The following is a 14,114-nucleotide window of genomic DNA, read 5'->3' on the forward strand; positions in this document are numbered from 1 at the left end:
AATCCTGTTGTGTTTGAGAAGCAACAGGACCATGTCAAGAAACCAATCGTTTCTTTTGTAATACTGATATCATACAACAAATTCTGAAATCTTTTGCCAAAGTAACTTGCTTCAAAATGCATTCCACAGTGAATTTTTTATTTATAAAAGCTGCAGCTCATAAATAAAGGAAATAATTTACATCCTTCTAATGGCACTAGCAAGCAACCACTTGCATTCAGAGGGTGATTTTCATCTCGGAGTAAATTCCAGACTACAGAAAAAGGGCTCAGTTTACACTAGAGGGGGTACACAGCCCCAGAGTTCCTAGCAAGCACTATAGCTTTGTGCAGTACGTTGTCAGAGCTCCCTGGTACGCAAGCTGCTACAACATTCCTTACTCAGGGGTAGAGGCGCAGGGGGAACAAGCTCAACACTGTGGCAGAACGAAGGTGAGACCTGACTTTCTGCATCTTCCGCAGCTGTGATGAAGAGGCCCTTGCTACTGTGCAAGGAGTGCAGAAGTGACCGGCCCGGGTGGGAGGCATGGGGGATCTGAACTCCCTACGACCTCAGAGCGTGCACAGCCATACTGAGCCCAGGCACAGTCCAGACACATAAACATGGGTATCACTTCACACATCACTGAAGACTACATATCTTACCAGGGTGGAAATACAACAGCATGCAGCCATTTCAATAATCATCTGAGAACAGGATGTGACAACTACCAAACCAAGCTGAAAGTGAGGAGAACATTTTAAGGAGACAAAATGTAATTATAAAAATTGGAATTCAGCCAGGAGATCAAATATCTGCTGCTTTATTTTGAGAAGCCAGTAGTTCTGTTTCTGAAACAACTCACTACTCTTTTGATTAACCTAATGGTCAAGCTGTGGCTTTGACCAACTTCTGAAAGTATCTAAAGTACAGCTTACTAATTTTTTTAAGTCCTACTGAGAAAGGTCCAGTAAAAAAAAAAAAAATCCAACATAACCTTGTGAACACTTTCCCAGGACAGAATAATCAAATTATACAGCAAATCTGTACATAAGAAGGAATTCTTTCCACCAGCAAGGCATGGAATACTGTACTGCTATCTTCTCTTACCACTCTAAAAAATTCCTGAGTGATCTCCCATATTGGCCTGAATGAACTACTGGTATTGTCATGACTCCCAAAACACAACTGCTTGGTAATTAAGAGACATTTTTAAAAATGCATATGGAAATCAGACAGCAGCCAATTCCTTCCACGTACCATTCTGAGATTCCCAGGTAACACACTCTAGCACACTATCAAAACAATTTATTTTTGAAGTTGCATAGCAGAAGACATTCCACAGATATTTTCAGGAATTTTTACATTGCACACTGAACAAAGATCAGACTCAAAAAAGCAACACTAAAGCTACCTCAAAAATTGCCACAGCATGTCTTAGATGCACCTCCAAGTGCCTAAGATGGAACATAGCACAGGGTGCTAATCTCACCACATCGCTTATTTTAGTTACAGTTACAGGTACCAAATTTAAAACAAGTTCTAGTAGTTTCAAGATAGATCACAAAAAACAACAGCTTCAAATTTTAAAATTCATAACACCACCTTTGCATTTAATTCATTTTTATGTCATTGCAATAAAATGCTTCAAATAATATTTCAGTAATCTGAAAATAAAACTTCCCCTCTTGACACTTACCACTTTGCTCCTCCCCTCTGTCTGACACACACTCATCTTCCTGTTACAGTAAATTCATGTGAATCCTTTTAAGTCTTAAATAAAGTGGCAAGGGGCAAAACCTTCATGATTAACCTAATTTGTCCCTCAATCTTAAGGTTTATCCCAAAATGGCTACTGACTCAGGAAAAAACCCACTACTGACCAGCACAGTTTCCCCCAGCCACTGTATTACTGAAGTAGCTACCTATGAGAAGTACCACATTTCTGGATTCGCAGGACTCAGCAAAGCTCTGGCTTATGTACATGCATTGCAGGACCTCTACCCAGTGGTTCTAGAAAATCCACTGCAGCGAAATACTAAGGTTGTTTAAAAAGAATATGAATCGTCTGCACAGTCCCCATCAATCAACTCCCTGTTTTGCTGGGATAAGCCAGTGTTTTGATTATTACTTAGAATAAGATGGAAAGATTGAGTGATGTTTTAGAGCTCATTTAAAACTCTTTACCTGTGCCTCTTCCATCCAATGAACTGGTTCACCCTAAAAATCATTAAAGTTTTGCTGAAAACATTTAACTTAAAAAACCCAGAAAATAATAGGATTTTTAAAAAAAAAGTAGCCCAATTTTCCTACAAAAAACAACAGAAACCTTAAAAAAACCACAAGGGCTTTACTGCAAGGCTGATAGTGCACACAATAATTCTATTTTAACCTTCAAAAATTAACAAGACTAATGGAGTTCTGGACAGTGCGTATCATTACCAACGTTGCTAAATAATTAAACAGAACAGACAAGCCGCCTAACAACATATTCAAGAAAGTAAGCAATATTGATGTCCTGTTCATCATAGAAATGCTTTTTCCAGTTCTCATATCACTCACCTCAGATTTACTCAGCAGCAGCAACATTTCTTACCAAGGTGCATTTTTTGTCAAATTCGAAAATCCACACCAACCAGCCACAGAACTCTGCAGACAGGCTTTTCATCCTCTCAGAATACGAGGATGGAAAACAATTGTTATCATTAAATCAACTGCTGTAGTTACTTTTAGAAGTAACTTTACCTAGACATACGGTAGATGTGCAAGAGCAATCCAAACAGGCACAGGACAAGAACCAGCACATTCCAAAACAGGTTGTTTTGGTTTTTTTTTTTTTTTCAGACCAATGTGTGGAAACCACAGGAAGAGAGGAAAAAAGTAAACCTAAAACCAAACAAAAACACCCCACACAACACCCTGTATTTATGTTATCAACATTTCAACAGAAGTCTTAGAGTGTCAGCATTCTCCATGAATCAAAAGCAGAACATTTAAAAAACACAGGTAGAACCTTAGAAGATTCTTTCAGTTCAAGTCTGTACAAGCTGATATAATATTTTAAGCTGATATCAAAATACTGAATAAATACTGTTTTTTTTCCCCCAACAGAAAAAAGTTCTTCATTCCTTACCTCATCATCTTTATACCAGGACAAGCTTTCTGCAGTTAGAACGAACCAGTATTCCTTGGACCCTCCTTTCATGATGCCAATATTGTTGATGGTGAGCCAGCCTTTCCGGATGACCTGTGCAGAGGTGCAGTCAGGCACAAGTTTAGTTCATTACTCACTTGACATAATTCTGCTGTTGCATTCATTCTTTCAAATAAAGAATTGTTAAATAAAATAAAAACAGGTGCATTTTTTCAGTCTCTGGCAAATTCAAGAGTTTTTGCAGGTTCCTATCATTCAAAGAAAAAAAATGGAACAAAGTGAATACAGTGTTTTAATTCAAAAGGCTGGAGAAGGAGAAGCCTAAATATTATCGTATGGTACTTACAGCATGTATAAGTTCATTAAGGATAGTGTAAACTTGAAGATATTTATTTGCTGTATAATAACACATTGTAAAAATCCATACAACTTTATGTATGACTACTCTGTTCTAGTCTAATCGTCAAGGTCATTTGTAAAGTTGGATACTAGGAAAAGCCCTTAGATTCTGGCAAAGCAAGTGGCTTCTGGCACACACTGGGAATTTTCATAAGGGGTTGAATTAAGTGACAAAGTGGACAGATCTTCTACAGTTACTTTGAAATTAAGGTAGAAAGTGGTAAGGAGAGATATATGAAAGCTATTTTCCTCTCATAAGGTAGAAGAGGAAAAGAGGAAACAAAGGCAGCAAAAAAATCAGGGGGAAAATGGGTAAAGCAGAGCTTCATAAAATAGGTACAAGCCAAAGATGAAAGAACAGATGGGAACAGCATACCTATAAATATTAAGGCCAGAAGGCTACATCACACAAAGAGGGACAAAAGAAAACTTAGGAAGAATGAGACAACTCCAGAGGTGAAGAAGAGAGAATGGTCATGAGAACTGGTTTATGGATCATATAGAAGTGCTCAGAGAAACCCTTCAGAACTCCCTCAACAAGTCCCACAAGCATGGACTGCAACATTCCTCTCATAGGGCTTTACAAGGCTAGTAACTCCAATATCAACAGATAACCAGAGGAAAACATTGCTCAATATCTATTCCTTATCATCTATAAAAGTGTCAGAATCAGAATTCACTCCCATTCAGCATGCACATTCACGTAAACTCCCTGAAAAACACCTTTGGTATTGCACAGAGCAAGGAACTAAGTTACATTTGATAACTAAACCAAAGAAAGAGATCAGAGGTCGCACCTGAAAAGCTAGTAAGAATATTGGTAATGCATATAATCCAAGAGTATCAATTTCATTTCAAATAAGATCATCGTGTTTTCCCACTCACTACCAACCAGGCCAGCAGTGTAACAAAACCACTGAAGATCCAAAACCAGTCTGCAGGTTTTCAGCCTGTAAGAAAATCGCTAAGAAAGCATCAATTTGGTTCTGAAGATTCAGTAAGCTATGAAGAACTGGCCATGACTCCTGTAGAGAGACTCAAGGGTATAGCACAAGCTATGGAATAGCCTGTACAACAAATGTTTCCACAGAAGTTTGTCTTTTTTTTTTTTTTTTAATATTTATGTTCATTGGGCAGGACAAAAAAAAAGGTGGAGAGGGGGCATTACTGAGTACAAATAGACATGGAATGCTTCTCCAAATGCAAGGGAAACATACTGGTGAACTCGATTACCCATCAAATCCTCATTTTATTTCATGATGTTTATTGAAGTAAGCTTTTAACAGGGAACAAGCAACATGCACATATAGCCAGTGTACTTGACCTTCAGGCAGCTGCCACAGAACAAGTTTTGGAACCAAGTTAATTTCATTTTTTTCTGCACTGATCTACACAAATGCAAATGAAAGGAATTTTAGGAAAAATCCAGGAAATTAAGGTTCCCCAACCACTTGAACTTAGCTCCACAACAAGGTCAGCTATATTTGTAAAGCAGACTAAACACTTCACAGCAAATGTATAAAGGTAGTTATTCCCATGCCATAAAGAAAGTGAATAAGAGGATGCTGTTGGACCATGTTGTCTGCAATCGAAAAGGCTGTGATGCTCCTGATAAAGCACATATCCACATAAGGAAGCACAGGGAGCTGGGCCAGCACGCTACTGAGAACTGGTTTGGACACATCTTAGGGTAAAAGATTTGAAGGCTGATGTCACAGTGGGTATGAAGAGGTGCTTTCTAGAAACCAACCAGTAAGAAATACCCAAGTAGCACGTTCAAGAACCTTACAGGTGATGAACACTTAAAAGGGAAGGTAAGTAGCACTCTCTGCTTATTCCATTCAGTGTTTTCCCTCATCATTACCCCAGATTTTGTAGCATGTACATAAGAGTCAAATTTCTCAATTTGTCAAGAACGCATTTGTGGTAGAGGTCTCAGAACAGACCAAGCCAAGATTTTAAGATCTAAACTATACAAGCCATTTAAGAAGAAATGAAGTTTTTAATACTCCTAGTGTAGGAACTCCATTAATTGCATAGCTCTAAAAGGCTGTCTTGCTCCAGTCCAACACATCTCCCCATAGATGCATAACCATCACTGGGTGTGGACAGAAACAAGCTGACTTGTCAATACAAACACTGGTCACTCTCTTGTAAAGGAAGGAATTTGCCAGTTGTTTCCTCAAAAATCCTGTGTGCTGAGGACTAGATGCAGCTGTTATTCCCACACAACATGGCATGAAGAGCACGGCACCACCAGGCTATTGCAGTAACTTGGGTACGTGTTTTTCATGTACAGATTTCTAGACCTGTTTATCTATACCCCTCTGGGAAAACAGGGTACTGTGTTCTCTAAAATATGCTGGACACTAAACCAGATCATAATTACCCAAAATACTTGGAAGCAGTTCCAGGGGACATCAAGAGAGAGAAGATGAGCTTAGTGTCCTAAGCCTCACGTTCTTTTCATTGAATTTTTCCTGTTTTCCAGCCACATTTGTTAACTACAAAAAGCTACACTTTCAAAATAGTACCAGCATTGGGCTCAGAGGGGAGGGAGATGTCAGATCAACATGTAAGTGCAATACAAAATGAGATTAAGCAACATAGTTTTACTTTCCAGGGAAGCTGAATTACACCTTAGACTCCAGCCAATTTCTCAAAAAATAACTCAAGCTGTGTTTTAGAAATAAGCATACTTCCATGGGCAATAAGCGGCAAAGATTTCCAAAGAGACTTTTGAAGTTAAAGAAACTCTGATGGGGGGGTGCGTGTTGTTTTTTAAACTATTGCATTAGCTATGCTGTTTAGTACTTCAGCTTGAAAAACTAGTGTGTTTCATTCTTGTTTTCACTAGTACATTTTCTGGTTGATTGGATTTAAATAGATCCATTTCAATATTTTCTCTCATATTTCTAAATGTCACTCTGTGCAAACCGGATATTAGTGACATGAGTTATGAGCTTCAGGAAGGTGAAAAATATGGGCATTGCCAGAAGCTAGCGAAGACAATATTCTGACCGGTAGTTAGACTCCATGTACAGGATGAACAAGAGATGACACAGTTCCTTCCTTCAGGGTCCTGATACCTAATCTGGGTGTCTGAAAAATGAAACTTAGACGGTACGAATGCACATGAACAAGCCAGAAGGAAGTAATTTTCTGATAGTTCAGCTGCACAAAACCCAAACCATATCTGTTGTTCTTATACTCCACCACTTCATGGACAAACAGGAAAGCAGCATTTGACACAATAGGGTACATTTTATGTATTGCTGCATGACTTATTCATTCCATTAAATCAAATAAGGTATTTGTAAAAGAAATACATTAGAAAATTAGAAAGTGTACAATTTCTTTAAAATAAGTATTTGAAATATGATTTCAAGATAAGTGAACTTGACTGGGCAGACAGAAATACAAGTGTGAAAATCATGAGGCTGGCTACTTCCACAACAATACAAGCAGCAGCATTTGTTGAGTTAACATAACTCTCTATTAAAGTTGTGTTATGTAACTCCATTGAAGTAACTTTGAACACGCAACTCCCAGCACTACTCCATCTTATTGTCACCGTCATAACATGTGTTACCAAATAGTAATCACATTGAGAGAACAAAAATGGCAAGAACTGCTCTGTGAGGCATCCTTACAAGCTATTGGTTCTTTAGGTTCAAATATGAAGATCTTGCTCTACAGAGGCTAAAAAGGAGCAACAGGTTAGAGGGGAAACCTAATAGACTATTTCACTAATTTGCAAAATGTCAGAGCATAAACTGATCGTATCTGTTCTGATACTGAACACAACCAAGATCTTGTGACCTTGCTTCCCCAAATCGCTGCACAATATATTGCATAACTTAAAAATAACAACAGTGGCTTAAGTCCTAAATACATCTACTTTAAAGAAAAAAATTAGTCTTTATTGAAGCAAAACACTCTGTAGTGAAAAATTGAAACATACTTCCAAATGTAGTTAAACAAAGATTGAGGTGATTAAGTCAATCATGAGGAAATCTTAACCTAGAAAATAAGTATAGTTAAAGGCCATTGAACACCAATACTTCTCTGGTCTTGACAGGGTGAAAATTCAACAGCAGCATGTCTCATTCAAGGATATTTCAAAATTTAGCACCTTGTGGTTGTTCATGGGCACCACCTCTTTTACAGAAACACTGGGATTTCTTAACAGAACAGCCTTGTCATGATTTTTCATGACCACCTCACTGACCATGGCACAAGTTTCCATTTCCATCTACTTCCTTAAAAAAATTCTGTAAACACATTTTTTTCCTGGGTCATGCAAGGTAACAGGATTTAAGTATATCTGAAGAAAAGAAGCAGCAAAACATGCTACAAAGCAGGATTAAAAAGAAAAAAAGAGGTTACTAGGGAAAAAGTTACTTATTAGCACTATAGTTCAGGCCAACTGATGGGGTCTGAATGCTACTTGCGTCCAGAACAAGTGAATCAGATTGCTGGTGTAAGGTTGTAAAAGAGACAGGTCAAACAAAACCTTCAAACCCAAACCTCCAAACCACTTGGACAGTGACTTGAAACTCATAGTTCAGCTTAAACCCCTTCTCTAGTTACAGGGACTACTTGAAGCACAGCACCAGATTTTGCCACAGAAGTAAAACACAAAAAAGAATTTTGTATAAATTATATATAATCCTCTATAATTTTAGTATCTCGCATTATGACACACAGAGTATCAACTGGGCACATGGAGCAATGACACCTTCATCTTCAAAGGTTTATCATGAAGGGAAGCTTTAAACACTAAATTTTAGTCACCAAAACAAATCTCAACACACAAAATACACAGTTAAGAGTGGGTGAGCTTTCAGGAACCAGATCTTGCTAGTGTGCTGTGTAAAACCAAGCATTACACTGATTATTTCAAGCAAATTAGAAGACAGACTAACCTGTGGCTTAAAAAGAAACTTTGTGGAGTCAGGTCAAAACCTCAGGCGGTAGCAAAGAAAAGACAAACAAAAAAGGCCAAAGTTTAAGCATGAGAGGATAAATTAGTAGTAGAGGAAAAAGGAGCAAAAAACATGTTAAGAGGAATGGGCATTACACTTCTTCCAAAAATGCAATATTGCTGCACTCATCTTATTTCTGAGATACACAGAAATAGTTAATAGTTATCTGCATCATTCCAGTTCAAAGCAAGCTACAAAAAAGAAAAGCAACGGATTGCAAATGAGCATCCCGCTATTTTGGGAAAACTTAGTGATCTTGATCTCCCAAGAGATTCAATTCAACTGCTGTTAGAATCAGTGCTGCCTAGTCCTTTTTCCTTTATTGAACATTAGTTTCAGTTTATTTGAAATGATAACTAATATAATTTCATAATGTGACAACAAACTGGAAAAATGTGGATGTTTTCATCATAGATATTAGCAAAGAACGCACACAACAGATTTACTTCTTACACCTAACCATCACTGAACCAAGAGTAACTTGTTATAAAATTAACTACTGTTTAGACAATTAATTCTAATTAGTAATATTAAAGGCATTCACATATTTATTTACTCATGAGGTGGAAGGGTTAGAAAGGAATCTGTCCATGATATATTGATCCTCCTGGTGCTATGAAAAGAATGCTTAAAAGGCTTTAAATATTTTTAAGTTTATTAATAAAATTCACTTTTTCTATCAGAAGTAACTCATTTACTTACATAAACAAAATACCAAGAACAGTACCTGTACCCATAAACAGCACGTTTATTTACGCAAGAGCTAATGTTTCCTTTCGGTTACAAGAAACTTATTTGCTCACCTTTCAAAGAGGTTTACTATGAATAGAGGCACTTACATCAGATAAAAACTGCTTTCCAGTTATATAATAAAATAAACACCAGTTAGTCATTTTAGTTTGAGAAACTCAGTAAATTATAAAAATATTAAATTTATTCAAAGTTTTCTACAACATTTTAAGTTATACTAGTTCATACTTGTAACAGCAGGTTAGTGGCAGTTAAGTGATGAACTGCAATTATACTTTGTTGAGGAAGTGTTACAGACAAGACACTTTTAACATTAAATAGTTTAGTAGCAAGTATTCAACAAACCAAGGAGTTAGAGACAAACTTTGCCCTCTGAGAAGCTAAATGAAAAAGCAACAATAAAGCTTACAGAACTTAGCTCGTACAATTTGCCTTGAAGGCGGTAGATTGGTTCCCTGAAATAGCAAATTGCAAAAATGAAGTTTTATTTTGGAAACATTTTCTCATTCTTTTCAACTCCAAACAATTAACTTACAAACATCTGTTTATTATCTTTAAAATAAAAGGTTCAGCAAAGTCCTTTATACCAAGAGTAATCAAGTTTCAACATTTAATTTAAAACACCAAGCTTTTCTCCACTTCTTTAGAGACAAAACATTCACTTAATTAAAAAATCATTCATTTTATTTGTGTATTTTGAAGAGTGAGATAATTGGTCGATTTTCCTTTTATGGGCCACTCCAAAGTGATGACGGTTGTTGTGTTTGACACATGTTTCAGCACAGCTAGATAAGAAGGAAATCTCCCCTCAGAGGGAAGAGAGCAGTCTTTGAAGCCACTTCAGTGTTTAGACCTTTCAACTTTTTTCATTTTAGTCCAAACCATATATTACATCAAAAATGCCACTCATGCTGGTCAGGCTGCGGAGGACCATCACATCCAAGAAGTTAATGGATTATTTTAACTAACGTTTCAAAAATAACTAGTAATTTCTTGGTGGAAGGAAGAGGTTGGACTTCTAGCCCCAGAAAGATGACTACGTTTTAAAAAAAATGCTAGAATTCTCATCTACAACAGCAGACTTTCTGAAATGTCAGGTTTATCACCTGAGGGATCTAAACTCAGAGGTCACATTTGAAAACCTCAACCTTTCACCTCTTAAGCATTGTTTGACCAAATTGCACATGAAAACATGAGGAAGACGTTCAATACTGGTAATTATTTATACGAAATTTCATTGTCTTATTTTTACTAGAATTTTTTTTTTCCTTTGAAAGTACATACTAACTCCATAACATTTTCTTTCTGTTTAAGACTTTGCAAAACCCTCACAGTGAGCAGAAACCCTCAAAGTTGTAGCATTTTCATTATTTTCATCTCATATAAAAAAAGAGGACCGATCCTGTGAAGTACTGAGCACCCCTGGCCCACACAAAAGCAAAGAAAGCAGCAAAGCTCAGGAGCACTTAGCATCTTGCAGAATCAATCCCATATTCTTATGTGATAAAAAGAAACAAACAAGTAATTTCATTAATGAATCTCAGTGAAAATACTCATTAATCTGAGACCATCAACCAGTTATTATTTGTTTACTTTGAGGAAGGCCTGTGGTACACAGTTAACATCTTTGTGAAGTCAACTGAAAGTTTTCAGAAGAGGTAAAGGCAAATCTGCTTTTGCCTGCTGAATTGCCCCTTCACTGCTATTAAACTGTGAACATATAAGAACTAGTAAAACAATTATGACAAAGCACACGCAAGCAAGTACTCACCAGCATTTTGGATTCTGAAATTCACAAGTTTGCAGTTAATGACAAAATACACTGATGTGTAACATGAAAGATTCAACGCACTAAATGGCATGGGAGGGGAGACACTAACCAGCAGTGCAAGCAGTAGCAGAAATATTAAACAATAAATGATGATAACAATGAAAGTCAGGTGGCTCTGAAAAATTCAGTGAAACAAGCTGATGATAACGCATTTTATGTCTGAAGCAGAAAAGGTAAATGATACAGCAAATAAACGCAGCCAAGAAAACCAAACAGCTTGGATTAACTTGCACATGCCGTTATCCATTCTCTGTTAGGTGCCTACCTGATTTCCCACTGCACTTTTGTTAACCTGACTGCTTCTTTGTTGGGCACTAAGGGAAGCAGAGGAAAAGAGTTACACTGAAGAAACTTGAACTAAGCCAGTTCCCAAGGAATAGATTTTAGCAGTAATAGTTACTTCTGATTCCAGCACAGAAAGCCAGAGGAACAAAGAAACACAGCAAAATCATTGCATATATGCGCATATTTCAACTACTTTTTCTTACAGTATAGGAATGCCTGCTTAGGACAGAAGGGACATGCACAGCAGACAGCTCCTACTAATCATCTCCTTTGTAACAACATCCTGCTTGGATTGGTAGAGGTTACTAAAGCACAGAGAAATTATGGCTCATGTGGGTAACCTGGGAAGCATTAGCCTCTAGAAATAGTCAAAAGAGACAAAAAACCAAGCCATTTCTGTTATTTAGTGCAGTACAACAAAACCCTCCCCTGCTAGAGGGTCCTTAATAGCTTTGTCTTGACTGTTTTGGATATTATTCTAATATTTCTATGCACTTTGAGGGTGTAAATATAACCAATGCACAAAGCAGTCACAAAGCTGGTTCAAAAAGCTGGAATCTTATAAGCGTAGAGCACATCTGAAGTTGAGCAAATTATTTTAAATATGTTTTCATTCTTGAAATCTGGTAATCCCAGTTCCTGAAACAAAACACATTCCTGTCTCAAAAACACACAAGTTGTCATTAATTCTAAAGCATTTGCATTATGTAGTGGTTTGAAAGTGTTAGGCCACAAAATTAAAATATTGCTGGAAAGAGGAGAAAAGTGTTCATCCAGCAGGCTTTGGCTGCTTGACCATCGGAGCAGCCACTTGTGACAGGAAGTTCTGTTTGGATTAGATTATACCATTTCAGCAGGCACTGATTAACTGAAGAAAGAAGCATACATATTAGATCAGCTACAAACGCTGCCCTGAAAGAGTACAAAAGGTGTGCTTGGATCACAGGCTACAGGCCAATCCTGCAACCGTTTTGTGCACAACTGTTCTTCCAAAGAATTCCTCAGCCTGTCCCAATTCTGATCCTGCCCGTCGGACCATATTCTATCAAACCAGCAATCTGTGAGAAGATCCACAAGGTCGTTTATTCCATGTGCCTATTCACTGGGCTTAGCTCTCAATCATCCAGATCCTTTTGGCCAAATAACACTGCACGTCCCTGGTGCATTGGCTGAGTTGCATAAGCTTTGGTGCATAAATTAGGATTAAATAACGCACACACAGAAAACACAGCACAAACCCTCCACCAATTCCAATCTGTTGTTTGAGAAACACACATAAGATGGCTTTAGGAAACCTCATTGCCATTCTTTTGGTTTGGTTTTGAGTTTGGGGTTTTGGTTATTTTTTTTTTTAATTTTGTTTTATTGCCTTAGGAAAGCTAATTAGACCATTAACATCATACTAAGAAACCCACACCTTTGAGAAACAGCCCAGCAATTGGTCCTCTATTTACTGTTCTAAACACAAATTACTCTACGTAAATCGAAACATGTAGCTATGTATGAGTTACACCAACTGGAAACAAACCCAATCCCAACATTTTACCACTCATTCTCCCAAATTAGACAAACATTAATATTCTAAGATTTCACAACTTCATAACTATGCAAAGTTGTTCTAAAGATTGGCATTCTTAAATCCTTCTCAAGTCAATTCACATCACATTGTGCCTGCTTTAGGCTGTGCAACACTGCAGGGTATTTTGAAGTGTCTTGCGCTCTCATTCTTATGAGCAAGGTTCACAGGACTAACACTTAATAAAACATTGCAGTCACGTGAGGCAACTGGCTAGAAGATTCAACAAAAGAAAGGAAATGCTAGGGAATCTGGGGAATCTATAGTCCAGAACTGGATGTTTAGATACTGCAGAAGCCCATACGCTACACAAAAATTATTTCATTTTCCAGTTCTAACACAATTACTATAACAATAATATGATTACAGAAAATGCGTATTTTCTACTGTTTAGCTCATAAATTAATATATTTTACATTTTAAACTGTTCTTAGTCATCCAAGTTTTCTCTTCCAGTTGAACACATGTCAACAAAGATAATTCCCTTTCCATCAGTTGCAACCTACAGAAACTTTTGCTTAAACTTATCAGTGAACTTAAGCAGAAAGCCATTTGTTATCTACTTATACCCCACGCACAGCGGCTGGGCATTTCTAGATCTCAACTGGCAAAAGAGGAAGCAGCTTTCCCAAGAAATTGAATTCAGGCATTGCAACTTCTTGGAAAAAACACAGCAGCAAAGACCATGGACTGAACTACAGGCCCCAGCAGCAGCATCCATGAGGGGGATTTTTCCAGAGGAGAGACATAATAAAATAGCTCCAGATATGCCTGGCACTCCAGAAATCAAGACTATGAGACATGGAAGCTTAACCCAAGGAAAAGTCTTTTCACAGGAGGAGAGGCAAGCATTGGAATAGGCTGTGTAGAGAGGCTGGAGAATCTCTGGTTTGGGAAGTTTTCCAGATCTGATTGGACAAAGCCCTAAGTAACCTGGTCTGAACTCAGCACTGGCCCTCCTCTGAGCAGGAGGTTGGACTATGTGACTTCCCAAGGTCATAACACACACCATGAATATATATGGAGTGTTTTTAGCAGGCTTTTTCCTGTCAGAAAAGGATGAAGAAAAGTAAATAGCAGGCAGGTTGTTATCTTGACCTCTAGAAGGCCAGCTACCATTCCTACAACATCCTGTCATTTGTCAAGAGAACT

General features: G+C 37.6%; 1 protein-coding gene across 5 annotated transcripts in view; it reads right to left on the bottom strand.

Annotated features, from left to right (window-relative positions):
- DNM3 (dynamin 3) overlaps positions 1–14,114 on the bottom strand; it is a 187,962-nt gene that overhangs the window by 121,910 nt on the left and 51,938 nt on the right. For 3 of the 5 annotated variants that reach the window (XM_074876866.1, XM_074876863.1, XM_074876862.1), the window contains exons 13-15: positions 11,367–11,415; positions 9,696–9,725; positions 3,113–3,226 (exon numbers count right to left, since the gene is read on the bottom strand). In XM_074876866.1, the coding sequence (XP_074732967.1) occupies positions 3,113–3,226; positions 9,696–9,725; positions 11,367–11,415 (193 nt within the window). Of the gene's footprint in view, positions 1–3,112; positions 3,227–8,460; positions 8,479–9,695; positions 9,726–11,366; positions 11,416–14,114 lie in introns of all 5 variants that reach the window. The other 2 variants (XM_074876864.1, XM_074876865.1) reach the window with 2 other exon arrangements.

Source organism: Strix uralensis, chromosome 8 (genome assembly GCF_047716275.1).
Source record: "Strix uralensis isolate ZFMK-TIS-50842 chromosome 8, bStrUra1, whole genome shotgun sequence".
In the NCBI taxonomy this organism is placed as follows: Eukaryota; Metazoa; Chordata; class Aves; order Strigiformes; family Strigidae; genus Strix; species Strix uralensis.